Genomic DNA, 22,636 nt, shown 5'->3' on the forward strand with positions numbered 1-22,636 from the left:
AACTTCAAAGGAAAAGTTGTATTAGAAAGTTTGGATAAAAAATTTGGAAGTAATATGCGTTCCATGAAATTTGAATATTCGCTGAAAAAATGGTATTAAAAAGTTGTGCTAGTTGGGAAATTCGGTATATTTCATGGAAATTGGATATTCAAAAAAAAAAAAAAAAAAAAGTTGCGTTAGAAAGTTATACGAAAATTTGAAAATATCACGTTCCATGAAATTTGGATATGCGAAGAAGAAATTGCATTGGAAAATTTTGTTAGCTAAAAATTGGAAATACGTTTCGTAAAGTTGAATTAAAATTTTGTTTACCTATTAACTTTTTTAAAATTATTAATTAATTCTCACCTCTTCTATATTAATTTGGAATTGATAACAAAACTTAGGAAGAGGTGAATATGAAAAAGAAGAGAAGTTTCCAAATCGGATTACGTTTGAAGTCAATTTGTCAATTCTAATTGACTCGATAACAATTTATAATTGTAACTGGGTGTTTGATTTATCCGCTCGTTAAATTCGATGTGGGTCGTCGATTTCGATTCTTCTTCGTTTCATAAATATCGAAAAACGACAATGATAAATTTATCGGAGAGGCAGGAGGGTCATGGCTATTTTACAATACCGTATTGTTAGAAATTACCGTGAATCGCGTTATCATGGGTGGGGAGGGGGAGGTTAAAGGCGAATCAAGCGAAGTGAGTCACAATGTCATTGTGATTGAATGCGACGCATCGTATTAAACAGTCGCAAGGATTGCATTCGCTTAACGATTTGGTAATGGATCGTTCTTATATATATATATATATATATATATATATTTATACGATACGTGAGTCACGATTCAATTCTATTTTTACAATCGATGAACCATCCGTGTCGATGTATTTTTATCAAAATTCATTTAAATACAAAACTTTCTTCTTTATATCATAATAATAAAAAAAAAAAAAGAAAAAACTGCAAAGAATTAGACATTTTCCTTGCTACTTTTTCAATGAGAAATTGCAGAAGAGTGTATTGATTTATCGTGTTAAAAAAAAAAAAAATATGAGAGAAAGAAATCGATAAAGTTAATCGATGAATATCCATCATAACATATACCGAACGAATAATCCAAGACGAATAAGGATCGGTTGTTGACGTCGATCAACAACCGATCACTCATAACTTTCGACAAAAGCTTTCTTTTTCTCCCCCTCGTCATCGATCGAGAAAGATCGGTAGCCGAATATCCCATCGGTCGGGCTGTTTTTTTTCTCCCTCCCCCTCCCCTCGTGAAAAGCATTTCGAGTAGCGCCGGCTCAACCGTTGAAGTTCTCATTGTCTGGCTCCGCCAATTAATGGCACGGCCAAGCGAGGCAACCAAGGGAGGAAATAAAAATACGATGGAAGGCTTTATTGGCTATCATTGGCCCTTGGATGCTTGGACGCATTCGCTCACCGAAACGTTCCCATTGTTCGTTTCGTTTAAATACCCATGGATGGAAACGGGCTTACGGGAACTGGATCAATGGAAACGAGAAAATGACTTACTGAGAAACGCCGGGGAAAACGCAGCAGCCTGTACGAATCGACGATTAAACGCTTTTCGATCGAAAATTCGGAATTCCAAAATTCTCTCAAAACGCGTGATTAATTTAAATTTAAATTAATCACGTTGAGAAAAAATTTACCATTTCGTATATTCTTTTCATGAAATTAAAACAAATCGGTCGTGCCTTTAATAGTTTTTGCCAATCTTAAAGAAACTTAGATATTTATATATTATCTTTGTACATCAATGTCTGATAGAAATTCTAGTAGAAATTGCGATGCGATATGAATTTTTGTCGAACGATTAGCGAATATGTGACGGATCGCCCCCGATAAAAGTCGTCGCGTGATGAACGCGAATTTGTTTTGCGCCATGATCTAACAACACGTGACGATATTTAACGATCAATCAAACATGGAATGGTATCGGTACTATCGCATAGTTCCTACGTGATCCTATGTGATCATAGCGGAACACTGTTATCATTACTATTTTTACATTGTCATAATAGGTGGGGATATTCATTGAAACCGTCCTTACTCGTGATTCGTTTCATCGCTTTATCAGTTTGCATTTAAGCAGCTCGTGCGTCAGGTTGCGAATCAATAAAGATAAAAACAAAGTGTAAACAGTGGTTACATGTTAATGTTGATAAGTAAGATATAATCGTGTTGCACGGCTTTTTCAGAATTTTTCATCCTCGATAATCCTTATTTGTTGTTCTTGCAAGATTTATATCACGTTAGCTTTGATTATTTCTTTTAAGAGAAAAAACGAAAAAGAAAGAAAAATTTGTAAATATTATCACGAATATGGATAAATATACACGTGTGCAAAATGTGTCGGAGGAAAAAGAAACAAAGAAGATCCGAGAAACGCATCCACGATAGAATATCCCATTAATCTTAACCTTAGATCATCATGGATGACTCACCAATCGCGAAACCTTTGCATAAGCATATAGCAAATCTTAGAATTTCCAATTCTAAAATTACACAATTTTACAAAACTTCCAATAAATTCTAATTAAACTATATCTCTCCCAATTTGATCTCCCCAAACACGCATTTCGCACAAATCTTCTATCCCATAAAAGAAAAAGAAAAACGAGGAACAAAGAAATGGAACGAAAAATTAAAAAGAATGTTTTCCATTCGCATTCCAGGCAGTTCAGCATGATATGATAACAGCGACCGAGGATAACTCCCCCGCAAGATGAAGAATCCTTACGTCCTCGCGTGTTTCCTGCTCGTTGCGCCCGGGGTGCTGGGCCTCACCCTGCAGGAGGACGATCTGGTGTTCGACGACGTCGGCGAAGAGGGGACCAGCACCGCAGCAACGGTGATCAGTCGTCGTTACGACGAGCGCAAGGCCAACTGGTTCGAGCAGAAGTATCCCCACGAGATTAAGAGGCACCAATTCGACAAGGTGAACAACGTGCCCCACGTCGTGGTGCCAGTTGGCCACGTGCTTAAGCTTCGTGTCCACAAGGAAGCGTTCACGGGGCCCGAGGATTACTACGAGGTGAGGAAAACGGAAAACCAAGTTTTTTTTCCCCTTCTTCGACTTGGAACAGCTGGCTTCAGATTCATCTCTTTGAATCGAGTCGAGGAAAGGACTTTATTTCGAGGAATAGTTGATTTTGTCAAGGAATTTCGAAGAGAGTAGATAATAGTTTGTTTGTCGTTGAAACCGGTGTTAAAACGTAGCACGTACTTGAAACGTCTGCACGGTTTATTCTGGTCTTTATCTGTGCCTATCGTGACCCATTTTAACAAGGAGATGCATTTATTAAACGGGGATATCAAACAGTGACATCATCCTCGGGATGATGCCGCAACAGTTTGTGGGTGGTTAATGCTTGGCTTTCGTCAGCTATGGTAGCTATGGATTGTTTTCGCGAATCAGAAGCGAAACGTGGGCGAAAGAGAAGAGTTTATATTCTGAGAAACGCAGGTTGGAGTAATAGGCTCTTGTCAAGGAGTGTGATTTAAGTGGAATAGGATTTAATAGGAAAATTTTCTGTTAACTTTTGGTCGATAAATATTTGCTGAACAAATAAGTAAAGAGTTGGATCGATATAATATAAATCAAATTCTAAAAGTGGTGGTTTGTATGAAATTATAAAATTGATAAACACGTATTGACGTTGAAATTGTTAAAAAAAAAAAAAAAAAAAAAAAAGAAATTCGAAAGTATACTCGAGTTGTAGTCACAATTATAAGATAAAAACGTGTTTGATGTAATTGAATGTTGGGGCAACGAATAGTCCTTCAATTTGTCGAACGAGAAGGGATGGTAGAATTTCGAAATTATGTTTCTGGTAGATTCTGGACTATAGCCAATATCGCCTTGATCCTTGTGCATTTCCTTTTCTCGATCGTGCCAACATCGCCAGGAATCTATATTCCTGATTCAATTTGGCGATAGGAAATTCGCTTACAAGAACTTGGTTTACTAATTTGGTTGCAAACTTTGATCGTAGATTTCGTACATTGTTTAAGACAAGTGTCTCCTTGTAATTTGTTTAGATATCTAATTTTTTTATTAAAAGTGTATATATGTATAGTTAAAATTTGATTATTGCAGTAAAAGTATTGTGTTCATAGAACGGATATTTATTTTTTTTAGTTTGAATTAGAGGAAGATCAGAATTTGCATTTTGCCTGTGTAATGTAATAAATTTTCATGATAAAGAAAGATTGTAAATTAGCATTTTTATTTACTTCGATAAATGGAGCAAGGTCAAAGTATATTCGTTAATCTTTGTCTTCTCGAAATTATTCAATAAAATATAATAAAAAGGAATATAAATAACGCAAAGAAAGAAAGAATTTCAATAATGATAAATAAACGCAAGATCTTCGGAAAAAGAGATGTTTTACTTAGCATAAAACGTTCTAAGGACATGAAAAAGAGCACTGTAAACGTGTCAAAGGAAGAGAATTGATGGTAGTAAAAAAATTTTGACATCAAAAGAATCATGGCCAATAGAATTGATGACACACAAAAATATAATAAAATATAAAACGAAGAGAGAAAAAAGAAAATTTCCATCGTTCTGAAAGAAAATAATACATTTCACAATTCGAAAAAAACCTATTACATATATATAAAATATAATAAATTTGAAATGATATGGATTGAATTGAATAAAATTGCGGATTATACGGAATTCTACGCACGGAAATCCGCAAATTTAGCGTAACAATCGCAGTCGAGTGGTAATAGGAACGAAATTTTTCGTGCTAAACTCGATACAAATGTGACGACAGATTTGGAATTTATTTTCAATCGATATCCAACTCCACACGTGTTCGATATTGGTGGCTATCAAAAAAAAAAAAAAAAAAAAAAAAAGAATCGACGATGCTCAATAAAAGTTCGATAATCCGAATGTAATCGGCACCACAGCGGTTATATCCTCTTCTCGTTTAGTAGATCGTCAATAGCCATTTTATTTTCCACGATAAAAAAAAAAAAACGAGCAGCGCGTTTCGAAGGAAAAATGGCATCGACGGATATAAAAATTGCGTCTGAGATGAAAGATCGCCTTGTTTTTGTTCCCAATGTTGTTTGGAGAAGCAACGATGAAATTTCACAGGGTTAAAATTGCAACGATGGATAAATCCAGCGTTGAGAGAATGTCTCGTCTCGTGTTTCATCTAAATAGAAGAATTCGAAAATATTTTTCTTTTTTTTTTTTCTTATTTTTACAATTTTTTCCCAATTTTATTTTTAATACGCATGCTTCGTGAATTGTATTTGTTCTTGTGCCAGCAATTTTGAGCAATCGTTTCGACGATTCATGCAAATACGTTACGTAATCATATTTGTTTTACACATTGGTATTTCCAAGAGTAATGTAGAGATTGTTTTTAGCAGAGATTGTTTCAAAATAAATTCTGTTTTCGTGTCTGTTAATTGAAACAGAAATAAAGAAAAATTATATTTCTGTATTACACGAAATGAACGAAATGATTCTAAATTAAACTTATGAAGTACATTTATTTAATTTCTACTTATCGAATCAAAAAAAAAAATAAATAAATAAATAAATAAATTTACAACAACTGAATTATAAATTCTAGTAAGTAAAATTAAATTCATGTTCGATAACAAGGAAATAATTGAATCTAAACCAAATTAAATTTACTTAATTCGAATTCGAGTTACATAATTTTATTAATTTCGTCAAACGTAATCGTAGTTATTTAATATCCCAACCAAGAAAAAGTTTCCGTCTGATCGTCGACAATTTATCTCGCTCTGCTAGTAGAAATTCACAGTGAATCAAAAGGAATTATCTCCAATTATCCGTGAAATTTAATTCGAATGGAATGGAATTACGCGTGTAATAATAATTCTATCGAAAGTTCATGGTTCTCACGTTCGATCTATATGTAACGTATGTTGGAAAACCAGTTGTTCGACACGAGCGGGAACAAGCTACTTCGATGGCTGTACTGGGACGACGCGGCGTCGACCCTGATGGGCGTCCCGACGAAGAAGGACGTGGGGAGCCGTCGGCTGAGCGTGAAAGTGGTGCCGAAGGACGACGTCGCCACTACGAAGGACCTGTTCGTCGTGCAAGTGGTCCCCGAGAAGCACGAGGAATTGAAGCACAGGGACGGAAAGGTGAGTTTTCCTCGGGCTAACTTCGTCCGATCGAAAAATCTTCTCTTGCACCTTTGCCAGGCTTATCGTTAACGGTGATAGGCGCTCGATTGGCAACGATTCAACTAACTCCTGAACTCCTACAACAGGTATCCCTGCCATTGCAGAGAATTAATCGTGAGAACTTGCAACCTGTTGGCCGTCTACGACGAGTAATTCTATTTGGAAACGGTGATTTATCTTTATCTTCGGGTAGGAAATTTGCAAGCAAGAGAAAAACAGTATTCGAATTTATATTAATAAAATAACACCAAAGAATCTATCTAGAAAAAGATAAAATTTTTCTTCGCTGTCTAGATATATTCTCTTTCCAGTAATGAAAAATATTTTAAAAAAAAGGAAACTTTTTAGGGTCTTTTCATTCTTCGCGAATAATTGCGATCATTGAATCGATGACCGATCGGTTTGATGCTAAACTCGGTGGATCCAGCCGAAGCTGTTAATGAAGCGGTAAATCAATTAGCACGTTAATCGGTTTCGCCGATCGAGGGCAACAAGCATACCGGAGGGGATTGACTTTTGCGCGACACGTTGATCGTTTTAATCGGATCCGCCCGATTTTCGCCAGCTCGATAATTAATTGGCCCGAATCCCGCGCTCGTTAAATCGCTCGTTGGACGAATTATCGCGTTTATCCTTCCGCCACGAGCGGAACCTAACCTCTGAATCGGTCAACGCCATTTTTGAAACGCGCCGCGCCGCTCCGTTTCGCCGTGCTCGATCGATTAAACGGAGAGAAATTCGATTATATTCGTCACTGGATTCGTGTTACGTCAACTCGGGCAATTTGATTCGTCGTTTTTTTCGCCTACGAAATCTCGTTTCTTTTTTTCAAAGACTAGTGCGAAACGATTGCAAAGTGGAAATTTTTTTTTTTATCCAAGTAAATTCAACGTCAGCTCGGAATATTACATTGATTTTTACGCTCTTTACGATTCTTTACGCTATGCGCTTCGAAAATTCGAAATGCGTTTAGAATTAATAAAGAAAATAATTTAAACTTGTCGCAGGAAGAACGATCTTCTCATATCTTCTCTCGAACCTTTGAAATTGTTTGATCGAAACGATAAGAAAATACAATTAATTGGAAAATGGAAAAACGTTAACTGGATTAAATTATGCGATGCAATTTTTAATGCTTATCTATCACCTCAGATACGTACAACTTTCAACAAAAGAATGATAAGATCGAATGAAAAAGGGAAAAAAATGAAAAAGAAGAAAAAGAATAGATCCTGTAAAGAAAAATTTATTCGAATCGCGTGCATCGTGGAAAGATTGCGCGGCACGATTGCATCGGCGTATAACACATCGGTTAAATCTTTCCGCCAGAAATTAGCCTGGTAGACGATGCTGATTGATGCCAATTGATAGCCGACCGTATTGCGCATCGCCACGAATGGTATTGTTCGGATCCTCGTCGGTGGACGGCCTTAATTCCTCGTGTTTCGCACACTGACACCGTTCGTTTCGGCCCGAGCCAACCAACTGAAATAGGACGCTTCTGATTTTAGACACACTGCAACGAAGGGGAGGAACAGACGTTGCTGACGATACTGTTGGACGCAAAGTTCGACAACCTCACGCCGGTCACGCGAGTCAACACCATCGAGAACCTCGCAGGATTTCTGGGACTTCACGTGGTACGTGGTACTGTTGCATGAGCTCGATGAGCTGAGAATCACAGTGGTGTGTGATTTAAATTATTTATAGTCTTTCTAAATTTGTAAAAAATTTTTCAACGATGAAAAGAAATCGATAGGATGATGTAAATGATACAAGTTTAGAGTATTTTTTGGAGAAAAGGATATAAGATGTACTGGAAGATAGAGAAGATTTATCATGATGTACTACGAACGTTGTATAATATTTCTTGGATGGAAGATATTTTAGAGGGTAAAAGGATTGTTAAAGGGATATTTAAAATCTGAGAGATATATGAATGACTGTTTAAAATTTTTTTACAGCACTATGATGCTCGTCACGAGTGATAATTTTTTCCAATTGTTTATTTGCTTATTCTTCTTCTTATAAAATCGTATAGAATTCAGTATTGTTGTGAATTCAATATTTAGGAAAAAATTGTGTTATTTTACTTTTCGACAAATTCGAATTCTTTGAACGAAATTCTAAAGTTTAAAGCAGTCGTCGATAGTGTTTCAACTTATTTTTTCGCTCACGTCAATTGAATTCCATTGAATCAAATGATATTGCTGACTTTATAGTATCGAAGCATACGATACGTGATATACAATACGTGCATATTATACTTTTTTATCATCATCATTATTATTGAACATAATCGAAACCTAGCAAATGAAATCAACTATAAATTTTATAACCTTAAGCTTTAGAATAATTTTGTTTACTTCAAATCTTTTTCTAAGTTTGAAATCGTTCCAGATTTTTAAATATTCTAAACAACTTATGAAAAATTAATTAAAAATTACAAAATCTATAACAATCTAATTCTCTCTCTCTCTCTCTCTCTCTCTTAAAAAAAAACATCTCTAAACATCCTTAAAGAAGAACAAAGAAAATTCCTGAAATGATAAAATATTTTCACGCGAAACGAAATACTCGAGTCACGATTTTCGCATTTTGTTCATTAACAAACCGAAACTGAGAAAAAGTTTAAATTCGGGATAGGGAGGGCAGAAATATGAGAAATTTTGCGAGGGAGGTTGTCCCAATTTCATCTCGCCTCCACGAAGAATATTTGATGAAAAGTTCATCGTGCGAATACGAGTTTTTCTTTACGACTAGAAAAATTTTACAAAGCTATTCCGCTGTTGTGGAGTAGAAGATGCATCGCGGTCCCGACATAATAAATGTTCAAGTAAATTTTTAAAAAGTATCCACGTCAAGAGAGAGAGAGAGAAAGAGGAGGTTCCGTCGAGCATAAATTGGACGCCTTTTGAACTTTCCCGCCTTCGTTCTTTCTTTCCGCGCGGCAGTTGTGCAATACTTAATTAATTTAATCGCGACGGGAAGGAAAAGAACGCGTTACTCTTTATATATCTTTTATATACATAGACACGTATATACGAAAGCCAGACCTTCTTCCTTCGTGCCACAGAATTTTTCTTCCTTATTTCTTCCGTGTACTATTATTCGTAGGATTTCAGAAGCGACATTGTCCGATTTCTTTTCTCTTATTTCGTCCAATATCACCTGGATGAGTGAACTTCTCAGTTCTTCCTTTTCTTTTTTCTTTTTTCTTTTTTTTTCTTTAAGATTTTTCTCGTTGAAAAATTGAAGTTAGATGAAGTAAAAGAATGAAGATGGGATTTTTTTCGAGGAAGTTGCGGAAAGTTAATTTTTAAATTTCGTACTTGTTTGATTCTAGTTTTTATATCAGGATTTTCATTTTAATATAGAAGAATTGAAAAAAATTTATTAAATTTCTTCAAGTTTTAAGATTTATATATTCAAATGTATTAGCAAAGAAGAGACGTAATCCTATTCTTATCGAATTCATTGCATGGAATCCATTTCATCGGAATAATCAATTCGATTACATTGAATTGAATTATCTCCCATTGAAGGTGACTTAATTGCGTCACGGAATTTTTTTCCCCTCAAAGAGAAACGATTAAAAATCCATTTTTATTCGAAATCAAGATCTATGAATAAGTATTTCCTTTATTACCTGCTTTTTGCAATTTCTTGTTTACTGTTCGCGTAAATTCCCCTTCTTTATTCATCATTCGATTCACATTGGATTCGAATTTCAGAGCGCATTTTCGATGCATCCGCAAAACGCCAAAGAGAATTTCAACGCTGATTCCACGGTGATCCTTAGCGGGCCTGGAAACGTGAAACATCGGAAAGAGAAACATCTCACGGCAGTCCAATGGCAGGTAAGATTTTTATAATTAATTTTTATTAATCATCTCTCTTTTATTATTCGACAATTTTTAATCTTCACGCCTCGCCTATTTTTCCTTTTTAAAGAGATTTTAATTACCAATTAAAATAACCATTCTGTATATTTGAATTACAAAGGTCGGTTGTGACGGTCATTTATGGAGACACCAGACAGATTTGGTGAAACATCTGCGAGAACAAGCGAAGGATGGCACTCTGGCGGAAGTAATGCAACTTCCGGTCCTATTATGGCGCGTTAAAACGGAATCGAGCCTGTTACTAAGAAGCAGAAGAGAGAGCGGTTCCGGACATTATAGTAATCCGGATTACGACAGTTACGATTATGATATTGAATACGATGGTGAAGATGGCGAGGATGGCGAGGATGGTGAGGATGGAGAGGACGGCGAGGATGGGGATGACTCGCAAGTACAGCCAACGTTCATGCCCGAAACTAATCCTAGGGAAAATCTTGCCCCGGAACATCCTCACAGGCATCACCATGGGGAGGAACCTATCGATTGGAACGTAAGATTTATTTATACGAATTTATACGAGCGAATAATCGAAATTACTTTATTCCATTTTAACAAAGTTTATTTATATCTTAGACCGAAGATGATAACGATGATCTTATAATACCCGACACTCATCCAGACATAATAGAGAGTGTATTGAACAGAACCACTACAGACGCCATGTCAACTGTAAGTATAAGATCGAAATTAATCGAGTCGTGTGATGAAGTCGTCACCGATTCTCTTTTTTCTAAATCAAGAAAAAATATTTGAAAAAGAAAATTAGCAAAAAGAACATCGCTATATAACTGGCTTTCGTTGAAAATTCTTATGTCTCTGTCCTTCATTCGCCATGCCAATCGCTTAAGGGAATCGTTGCGCTTAAAATACCTTATAGTATAGCTGTGGGTACTGCGTGTTCAATGCCGACTTATGCCATTTTCTATGCCGTTTAGGCGGTATCGATCGATGTATAGAAAGCGCTGTAATGCGAAGTATCTCTGTTGAAACCAGAAACGAAAGCCTGAGAGAGAGTGAAAGAAAGAAAGAGAAAGAAGAGCATATACTTTATATATATATATATATATATATATATATACATATATTTTTTTTTCTCTCTTTTATACTTTTTGTATTTACATCTTCTTCGCTCCCTTCATAATGTAACTAACAAAGTTTTTCGTGCCGTACATCGCATCTACTAACGATTTCGCAGACAACAACCACTGAACTTACATCACCACCATCAACAACTCCAACAACCACCACCACGACGACTACCTCAACTACTTCGACAACAACAACAACAACAACAACAACAACTCAACAACCACCCTCGTCAACGGCCACTAGTACTACTACTAGCACAACAACGAGTACAACAATAGCAGATACAACAACAGCAACCATTATGCCGACCATCATTGTTCCATCGACCGAGCCACCGGAGAAATCGGAGATAACGATCGAAGAGACAACGAAGAATACCAGATACACGGAGACTGATTCTTTAAATGTCTCATCTGTCACTATACCAGAACTCACCACCATCCCCCCTTCGGTAATTGTACCCCATTCTAGCACCATTACCACCACTACCACTACTGGAACCATCCCTACCACTGTTGTTGTCGAAAGGACGGAAACGGATGTGACCAGTGGTACCATTAATGTCACTACGGAAGAGGTAATGCTTCAATGCTTCAAGCTTCGTTTGTTCACGATAGTTCATGCTATGCATAGAATCGATTTACGTTAGTCTGTCGCTTTAGTATGCCAAACGATAGGTCGTTGTATCACATCCCAAACCTAAGCCATCTTCCTCTTTTTTAAATGATGCAACGTGCGTTAAGAATCGTGTGGATATCTTTTGCTCATTGTCGTTAGTTATGGAACTACGTAGATGATAATTAGAAAGTTATACTTAGAAGTGTAATTCAATATAGCGTCATGTACATGCGAGTCATTTTAAAGTGGGATGTACCAACAATAATTCATACAAACCGTAATGAATACCATAGAAAAGGAACGTTGTTTCTTGAAAAACTATTTCAAATATTTCTGTCTTTCTTTCATACTTGAAAATTATGTTTAAAATGATAATTTGCACGATTCTCTCGTACTATTTTCTAAATATCATGATCAAATATTTTCTGATCAAGTTTTCAAGATCTTATCAATTTTTTAATCACGATGCTTTCATGCATCGAGACTTTACAAATAATTAATTTTTTTTTTTACAATATTAAAATATCTTCTTTCTGCCTCCAGCCGACAGAACAGTCGTCTATGACCTCGACGAAACAATCCAGTACTCTGTTACCTGTCACAGTACCTGCGAACACTACAATCACAACCACAACTACAGCATACGTTACATTCTATAACACTACAACTACAACACCAATAATAACGACACAGATGAGAACAACGCCAACTACCACAACAACCACCACCACCACCACCACTACTACTACCACTATGGCTCCAACCACTGCCAGTACAACCACCACCACGACCACTACCACTCCAGCGCCGACCAGCGCTGCTACTGAACCAGCTAGAGTTATCACGGAAACCGAGTACGAAGTTCACAACTTTGTACCTAAACAAGATAGAAGATTGAAGAAAATACCTGTCACAGCTGGAAAACCGTTAAGCTATGTCATACCTGCCAATACGTTTAGCGATATAGAAGATGGAGATACCAGGAATTTGAGACTAAGTTTATATCTACAGGGTGCACCGTTAAAATCCACTCACTGGTTGCAGTTTAATCAAAAAACACAGGAAGTTTATGGATTGTAAGCACCAAGAAATAATATTTCGTTAGAAATAATATTGGTGAATGAATTGTCATTAACAATAATAATTTCGTTGCAATAAAATTCGCAATTTATAATTAGTTATTATTACATAGGCCACTAGAGAACGATATTTCTACCTGGACCTACGAATTGGTAGCTGCCGATAGCGAGGGATTAAATGTGACAGATCGACTTGATATTCACGTACAGCAGCACAAGCTTAGTCGGACTGTAAATCATGAATTTAGTATATATTTAAGGATCGATAAGCGAACTGAATTTCCTACAGACGTAGATTGGGAGCTAAAGGTATTTATCTCTTATAATATAGCTTATATTAGTATATATTCAATTCTTATTGGTTTGTAGGTAATTCGAAGTATAGCCGAATTATATGAAGATAGCGATACCAGACATATTACTGTTAGATCAGTCGATATCGATCGCGATCAGGCGATTTTCACTTGGACCAATGATAGTTTGCCTAGAAGCAGCGATTGTCCTAAAGATTATATCAACGATTTATTACATGTAAATATAGTTATTATTTTGCTATTGTTTTAGATAATATAAAAAATTTAATTCCATGTTTGTGGATTAGGTTCTGATTGATAGAAATGGTGATCCTAGTTCTTCGCTGAGAAATGTTCTTCTTCCTGAAATTAGAGTAAAACGAGTAGTTTATCAAGGCATTGGGCAATGCGAAGATATGACCCGTCCAGAAGTGCCAAAAGTTTCCACGCAGGAGCCTAAATCAAATTTCCCGCCACTACCAAGAAATCAAGTGGATCTTGTCAATGCCACTGTTGGTCAATTACTTGTATTTAAAGTACCAGAGGTATTACATCATATTTCATTATTATATAAAAAAAGCCCATTACATAATATACACTTTGATATAAATGATTTTTTATATAAATTTTTACTCTAGGATACTTTTTACGATGCAGAAGATGGTTCCGCAAGAAACATGAAAATGTCTCTTCTAACTATTGAACGCAAACCTATTCCGCCATACGAGTGGTTGCAATTCGATAGTAAAAATCAAGAATTTTATGGAGTACCAATGCGTAGTGACGTTGGACGTAAAGAATATCAATTAGTAGTTACTGACAAAGAAGGTAATGTATCAGAATTGACTATATCTATCTTTTATATATAACAAATGAATATTTTTTGTAACATTTTATTCTATTTGTTATAGGTGCAAGCGCCACCGATGGCCTAGTGGTTGTGGTTCATTCTGCTCCTTTTATGCAACACACAGTAGAATTTTCCATGACATTGGATATCCCATATGAATCATTTGCACATTCTGCTCTTCAAAAGCGCAATTTTATTGAAAAGTTACGTGATTTGTACCAAGATAAAGATACTAATGCAATCTCATTGCATAGCATATCAAATGGTAGCACAGTAATCACGTGGCACAACAGAACTTTGCCTACCTCGTATTGCGCGCATGAAGAAGTTAGCAGATTGCGTTCAGTGCTTGTTAAGAGTGATAATGATCGTCGATCCGTTACAGATGAAGTCCTTGAGATCATGGGTTTAAAATTCCCTGTTAAACAAATCACTGTGATTCCTATGGGCATTTGTCTTGGCGAATTAACAGATGTTCATTCGCGTGACAATCATGTTCCACCAGTGGACGATTCCACTTCAGTTGGGGCGTTCCACGATGATTATCTTATCACATTCGTCCTACCAGCTATAATAATCGCCATAATGCTCATTTTAGCAGGCATCATTGCATGCGTGTTTTATAGACGAAGGCGTAGTGGGAAAATGAGTGTCAGCGAACAAGATGACGAAAGACAAAGTTTCCGTAGCAAGGGAATACCGGTTATTTTCCAAGATGAATTGGATGAAAAACCAGATCCAGGTATATATTTTATAAATTTTCATCTATTAAGAATATGTCATATTTTTAACAATCATATTTTTTTATCATATTTTCATGTATTATAGGTAACAAGTCTCCTGTCATTTTAAAAGAAGAGAAACCACCGTTACCACCTCCCGAATATCAAAAAGCCGAAGACGGTGCAGATGTACCAATGTTGCCAAAGGAGAATTCCGAAGAACCGTACCAACCACCTCCACCATTCGCCACGAACCGCGACACTAACCGTCAGAATCGTCCTAAACCCACTCCTACGTACAGAAAACCACCTCCATACGTACCTCCCTAACAAAATACGGTTCATTCGCCTACGCGCAAATATATGTTAGCGATGCTCGGAGACTCCCCAATTCACGCGCAAAACCAAACTAACTATCAGAAAAAATCTCAGCTTGCCGGTAAAATCGACAACTGCGGATCTCTGAACGTATACAACAATCTTAAGTAAAAAAGAAAAAAAAAGAAAAAAAAAATGCTTTCGTTCGTCCCGGCATTCAATATCAATATATAATATATCGGTATTACGATACAAGAGAAGATGAAAGATCTGTTCATGAGAATTCACACCAAAAGTCACGCCCATTTTATTTACTTTATTATATAATCTACATATATATATATATATATATATATATATATATATNATATATATATATATATATATATATATATGTATGTACTCATTTATCGCTATTTATCCGCGGTATTTAAAGGAAGAGAAAGAAAAGAAATAAGAGGGAAATCATCCATAAATTTCTTTTCTTTTTCTTCTTCATTTTATTTTTATTTTAACAAATGTACTTTTGTCATTATCGACCGTCTTGTAATTTCACGGGAAACTTTTTCTAGGGAGTGTATGGGATTACAAATCACGCGTTGCCTTTCGTAACGAATTCAAACTGTAGAAAGAGAGAGAGAGAGAGAGAGAGGGAGAGAGAGAATGATTCACTACTCTGACCGGGTAAGCGGATATTTTAGGTTTTAGGTTTATGAAACATGTAGAACCAGCCAAGTCGTTTAGGGCGAAATGTATTTTACTTGATAATATGAGGATAGGAAAAAGAACCAATGTGTATATGCAGCAATGATACTCGTTAAATATTTCAGTAATATCAGTGCCATTTTTTAAGCAATAAGGGTATCCTGCTGTGAATGATGAAAATACATATAATGGTTCTATGACTTAACACAATTGTTTAAAAAAAAAAAAAAAAGAAAAAGAAAAACATGCGGTCTCCAAGTATCAAAGACTATCGACTTAACGAATCTTACAACGTACCTATAATGCATAACGCTGCCAGATAAAAAAAAAAAGAAATATGATAATTCGTCGTCGGATGAGATAGTTTTATTGCTAGTAATTCAAGATTTTTTTTTTTATACTATCCATTTTATAAGAGGAAGAAATATTGAAAAGGAAACGAATATCAGTTTCAAATATTCTACGATTTTATTGAACTGACCCATCCGACAATCGATTGTCAGACTTAAACGATTAACTTAGTAAAACGTGAAGATTTTTTTAAAGAAAAAAAAAAAAAAAAACGTAACTTAATCGTGTATATCTGTTTGCGCGATATGCCATTGCAGAGTGACAGCAAAATGCTTCCATTGGCACTGTAGGCCATGCAAAATAAAAGAAAAATTAATGATAATATATACAAATATATTATATATATAAATATGTATATTACCTATTTGTCGTTCGATAGACAGTCTGCTGCAGTTACTTAGATCAATGTTCGAAAACACTGCCAGATCCACCTCATATAATATAGCATTTACATTGTCTTGCTCTTTTTATTTTTTTATTTTATTTTATTTTTATTCGCAACAACGGGCTTTCTACTCGTTTTACGCACAATCTGACAAGAAATTGTTTTTTTTTTTTTAATTATAACTATATTCCGTGACTATTATTTAAAGTTCTTTGTTTCTATTTTTTATAAAACTTGAAAAACAATTTTATCTTTTAATAATTCTAAATCTGTTGAAAACTTAATTTTAATTTAGATTTTATATAGTTACCAAGCCAAAAAAAACTAACTAATTAAAGCAAAAAAAAAAAAAAAATGGGATTAAATAAGATGAAACAAAAGGAGAGAAGGACAAAGTAATAAGACCTACTTTTTAACATATACAAACAGGCGTAAACCCGTACATCCTTCGGCGCATACGCATTTTTTTATAAGAATAATTTTATAATCTATCAAACTGCTCTGTTGCAAAGAAGAATTCTAACTAATTTCAATGAATGAATAAATTAAAAAAAAAAAAAAATAGAAAAAATATGAATTGTAATTTTTTTCGTGGGATACGGGTATGTACGCATTGCCGTTTCTTCAATACCTCGATAATTTCCTGATATTTTTTAAAAGAAGAAGGAAATAATGCGAGAAATCGAAAGAAAAGATGAAAAAAGGGAATAGAAAAGAAAAAGAAAAAAATATGATATCTTTCGCGTACCTCGAATTTGAAGGCTCCGTTCATTCACTTTTTCGTAAAATGAATAGGTAGTTAATAAATCTACAAATTTGGGGTCACTCCTATTAAAACTTGGTATGAATGATGATAATTGTGTATGTAGAATGATAAACGGATGTTTCGTATGCAAGCTAAATTACAATATAATATATAATACTATTAATTCACATCTTTATAATGTAGAAGATGTAAGTATATTAACATGCGACTATCTCTTGAATTCATTTTCATCGTGTCTTGTTTATCGCAGAATATCGAATAGATATAGGTATTTTACTCCATGAAGTAACGTTGCGTTCTCATGAAACGAACAAGATATTACAAACTCGTTGCGATATATCACAATTAGAAATCTCGGGAGTATTTTCTATTTTTGTATCATGTTTTAATGTATCAACTGTTCAAGAAAATTAAAATGTCATGGATCGACGAGACAAACCATGCTCGAGCTATCTTTAAAAAAAAGAAAAAAAAAAAAATTGAAATCTTTTTTTACAAAAGAGAAAAAAAATATACAATGAAAAGAAAATAAATGAAAATAAAAGAAGCTCGAATCGTGGAAGAGAATATATCAATCGTGTATAATCAATTGCGAAATACCATTTAAAGACAACTTTCTGAATCTCTGATCTGTGACCTGCGATAAGCAAGAGAATTCATATCATGCTTTTAATCATATCATCGCGTAATTTTCATGCGCTACAATTGTGTTACTGTGACAGAAACGACGAATATGTATGATAAATATGTACGATATTTATAAAATACGGAGAATAGAAGAAAAAATGTAAAGAAAAAAAGAGGTTAGGTCTGATGAAAATGAAAATAAGAAAACAATTGTCATCTAGAAAACTTTAAGAAATTCGGTTTCTTTTTTGTCCTACGAAAAACAAAGATGAAGGGTGATTCGAAAGTATTTTGTACAAAAGACAATGAGGAAACAACAATGAAGAAACGAAAAAAATTATGACAAGGAAATAAAATAAAGATTGTAGAATTCGATTGATTCCTAAAGGACATGAATAAACAAAAAAGTTCCACTTCAAAGAGAGAAACGAGAAAGGAGAAATTATCACATTACGTATAAACAATTTCTTATATACATAAAGGTATATACATAAGAATAATACTTATCAAAAATTATTTTTGTTCGTTATTCGTTTCAACAGAATTCTGGATAGGAGCTTGGCCAGGTAAAAATGTCCTTCCTTCGATTTCTACGATCGAAAAGATATCGTATTTTGTTAACGGTCATCTTTTCGAATGATATCGTCAACGATAAATAAAAGAACGTTGATTAACACACACATACACAGATACACGCATATACAAATATTTCTGACAAGTACTGCATATTAAACATGTGTAAAGTTAAGAGTTAATAAAATCATTTTAGAATACCAGGCTTTATTTATCTTTATTATACATTTATTAAGTAAATAAAATTGATTATAATTTTGTGTATAATGAATATATTTTGCCAATGGCAAAGTGAAGTTTCAAGATTCTTTATAGAATGTTGAACTATTTTAAAATTTCAAGAAATATTATTTCCTCATTTTTAATTTTATTTATTTAATTCGATACTCGTCTCTTCTTTATTTTAATTTAAATCGAAAAACATTACAAATGTTTTTTTTATATTCGATTTTTTTCAGAACAAAATCTATTTTCACTTTTTCTTATATCTAATTGCTACTTTGTTTTTTAATTTGATTCTTATATTTATATTTCATATAAGCAATAGCAAAAAATATACATATAAATATTTTCTAATTTTATATGAAATCCGAAATAAAATACAAATAATTGATAAGGCCTTAAATTATTACGATAAAACATTACATTATGCAACATTATGCAATATTTCATTTATAATTTTTTTTTCAGTTAATATACAATATTACAAAGTTTTAGAAATTCGAATTATTTATAACTTTAACTATTTTTGATCGAATCATGAAAATGTTTTTTGTATTCCTATTTTATTTTTAAAAACTCATTTATAATTCAAGTTTTATTATAAATTTGTTTAAAAAATTTTGCAAATAATAAATAGTAATATTTATAAATATCATATTTCTTTGTCCTAACGTAAAATTTCTTTTCGTTTATTATAATTTAATACTTACAATTTGTATATAATAATGACAGAAAAAATATAGATATTAATACTTCACACAACAATAATTTATAAAATATTGCATAATTGCGTGTAATTTATGATTGAAAATCTAGCAATTGAATGTTTATTATTATTTAAACAATTAACAATGATTAGAAAGATGATTAATTAGATCGAACTTCACTTGAAAAACGATATATCTTAGCCTCACTTTTGATGTTGCACTATATAAAAATAAAGAATAGATTTAACGTTTTACTATTATTCTCAATGTTCATCAATTTGGCTTAAACTAAAATTGCAATATTATTAATGGAAATATATTGATAAGATATATATTATAAAGCCGAAAATATAACATATTTTATATTAAAAATTAAGACACATTGTAGTTTGAAAAGAGAAAGAAATGATACACGTTCGAAATCCCATATCTTATGGTTATGCACTAACAATAAAAGCATAGAGAAGGAAATAGCAGAGATAGGATAAAACAGTGTAAGAATTGATAATTAGCGTCATCTTTTGAAAAATATTAAAATATGAAATATTTTTAGTATTCAAGAGATGGCACTATAGGCAAATTCTTATATTATATCTATCTTTGTCTGATAATTTTCTATCTTTTCTTTATGTATTTCATTTACAACATTTTGCAGATGCTGCTAATTTCAATATTTTTGTCCTATTTCCATTTCATTTATTTTTCTTGTCTTTAAAAATTGTAACTACAAAAATAAATACTTATGATAGTCTATGGATCGAAGATATCTAAATTTATATAAAAAAAAAGGAAAAAGAGATACTAAAGGTTTGTATATTTCTTTGTGTTAAACATATATTTTATACATATTTCTATATTTAATATTTAATATAAAATATAATAAATATACATATATATATTCGTTAGATTCGTTTTGTATTTCGATTTTTTTTTGGAATAAAAAAAACATTATTACATTGCCATATTAATAATACGTTTCATGTTACATATTTTTAAAGTCGATTGTCGTCTCTCTAGTCGATGTATTCATGGAAATTTTATTTTAACAAGTATTAATGAATAATTCGAAAAATAATGAAAATGGGAAAAGTTTAAATATTTTTGAATCAAAGTAAAGCACAATATGATCGATTGAAAGTCATGTAAATCTTTGAAGTTTCTGGTAAGTACTTCAATTTTATAAAATGATGTCATAAAATAATGATAGATAAAATATAAAAGTGATACGATTCTTTTTTTTGGAAATTCCTAGTATTATTAATTTACAAAATCAAAAAAATAATTAAATCATTTATTGTTATAATTGATTGATATTGTGATGATATGTAAATCGATATTATTTTTGGAAATCCCTGATAAAATAATTGCTTTATTTAATTGAAAGAAGCTATTTAGAAAGTCAATACAAAGTGAATCATTTATTAATAATATTCTTACATTAATCGGTATTTTTGATATTTGTGATTTTGTTTTTATTATTACACTAATTGAAGAATGCTGTTCACTTGTAATAAGATAAGAATATGGTAAAATTTCCAATCAGATGATTAAGAAATTAAGTGGATAAATATGTTTTATTAAAAAGTTGGGGAAATTTGGACAAACAATTGCACAAAAATATTAAATTAAATCTAATAAAATATTAATCGATTAAAATTCTAATATTCATGAAATGAATACTTAAAATTTTTTCGATGCATAAGAAATACAAATAAATTTAATAATTTATAAATTTTATTTATAGTAAACTATTTATTAACTTATTACTATTAACAACTTACTAGTATAAATATTAATAAATAATATTTCAGCTGAAAATAAAAATCAATAATAATATATTTGCAAAATTTATTATAAAAAGAATGATATCGCAAAAGGTGAATATTGAATTAGTATTTTTAACATGTCTACTTATATTGTTATTTACATCTATCGCTATTAACATAAATTATTTCCTAATAATTATTTTGTTAAATTATTTCTTAAATTCGATCAGTGAAAGATATAGATCAAAAATATTTTTTAAAGTAGGAACTCGATCATATATCACTTTAATTGCAATGAAGGACAAGCAAAATGACAATTACGTAACAATCGTAAAGAATTCAAGCGTAATATCATTTCCTCTATACTAAAGTCGAAATTAAAATGCAAAATAACTCGTGATTGAAATGTCCAATTGGTTAATACTTCGATGAATAAATAATAATGCAAGTTCAAAGACAGAATTTTATTTAAATATATTTGTTTTATTATTTTAAGATTTATAATGTTTTTTTATTTATGATATAATCCTGTAATTTTTTGTAATTCAAGTAACTGTCAAGTAACTTTACTGTTTATTTACGACAAAATATAGTTGACTTATATTTAATTTTTAGTATTAAAAAATCTATTTAAATCATTATAACGAGTAATTTAATCAAAAACAATTTCGTGAAATTCTATTTCTTATTCGACTAAAATTGAATTTCATTTCTTTTTACTTTAGGTTAGGCACATCAAAATGGATTACGCTACTGAGCATTTACCAATGGAAACATACAATCGAATCAAAAGAAGATTATATATTTACACGATTCTGTCGCCCATTTTATTGCAACTAACAATTTTATTTGCAAGAATTGATCTAGTGAATCGTATCTTTTTTTATACTGCCTTTTCAAAGGTAATTATAATTAATACATGCATTTCAATTAAAGTCTATAATAATCTACATTAAGTTTTTTTTCTATGAAGTCTCACAAAAAATAATCTTTTTAATATTATATTTTTATTTAAAAAAAATATATGTATTAATTTAGAATATTTATTTTTATTTGAAACATCCAAAGGTAAAAAAAAGATACGAAATAATGATGGATATAAACTGCAAACAAATTGAACAAGGAATTTGGTAAAAAATCACGCATGGAAAACAGAAGACTTAGGGAAAAATGCATTTATGCTTGCTTAATGTCAGAAATATGAAGGAAGGGACGTCGATTAATGTTTTGTGATGGAATTTGCTGGAATTCATTATTTTTTATTGAGAACATTATAGTGCGATTCTTTTATTGGTATAATGAAGTCAAAACGACCACGGCATCGGGCACGTTCCATGACATAACATTGACGTGATAATATTATGCGAGTTTGATGAAATTAAAATAGTACGAGCATCTTGAAAAATTTTTCGATATTTGTTCATTTGTATAAAAAAAGAAATTAAT

At 32.5% G+C, this 22,636-nt stretch overlaps 1 protein-coding gene across 3 annotated transcripts in view; it reads left to right on the forward strand.

The window, feature by feature from the left end:
* LOC122715326 (dystroglycan-like) overlaps positions 1-18,142 on the forward strand; it is a 106,171-nt gene extending 88,029 nt beyond the window's left edge. For 2 of the 3 annotated variants that reach the window (XM_043937430.1, XM_043937429.1), the window contains 14 exons: positions 2,700-3,058; positions 5,960-6,172; positions 7,726-7,854; positions 9,949-10,074; positions 10,220-10,609; positions 10,693-10,788; positions 11,315-11,785; positions 12,370-12,902; positions 13,019-13,214; positions 13,275-13,436; positions 13,507-13,743; positions 13,837-14,026; positions 14,110-14,790; positions 14,877-18,142. In XM_043937430.1, the coding sequence (XP_043793365.1) occupies positions 2,750-3,058; positions 5,960-6,172; positions 7,726-7,854; positions 9,949-10,074; positions 10,220-10,609; positions 10,693-10,788; positions 11,315-11,785; positions 12,370-12,902; positions 13,019-13,214; positions 13,275-13,436; positions 13,507-13,743; positions 13,837-14,026; positions 14,110-14,790; positions 14,877-15,100 (3,957 nt within the window). In that variant the 5' untranslated portion in view covers positions 2,700-2,749 and the 3' untranslated portion in view covers positions 15,101-18,142. The remainder of the gene's footprint in view (positions 1-2,699; positions 3,059-5,959; positions 6,173-7,725; positions 7,855-9,948; positions 10,075-10,219; positions 10,610-10,692; positions 10,789-11,314; positions 11,786-12,369; positions 12,903-13,018; positions 13,215-13,274; positions 13,437-13,506; positions 13,744-13,836; positions 14,027-14,109; positions 14,791-14,876) is intronic. The other variant, XM_043937432.1, reaches the window with a different exon arrangement.
* Positions 18,143-22,636: the final 4,494 nt, after the last annotated feature.

Source organism: Apis laboriosa, unplaced genomic scaffold (genome assembly GCF_014066325.1).
Source record: "Apis laboriosa isolate Shangri-la unplaced genomic scaffold, ASM1406632v1 scaffold34_cov151, whole genome shotgun sequence".
NCBI lineage: Eukaryota > Metazoa > Arthropoda > Insecta > Hymenoptera > Apidae > Apis > Apis laboriosa.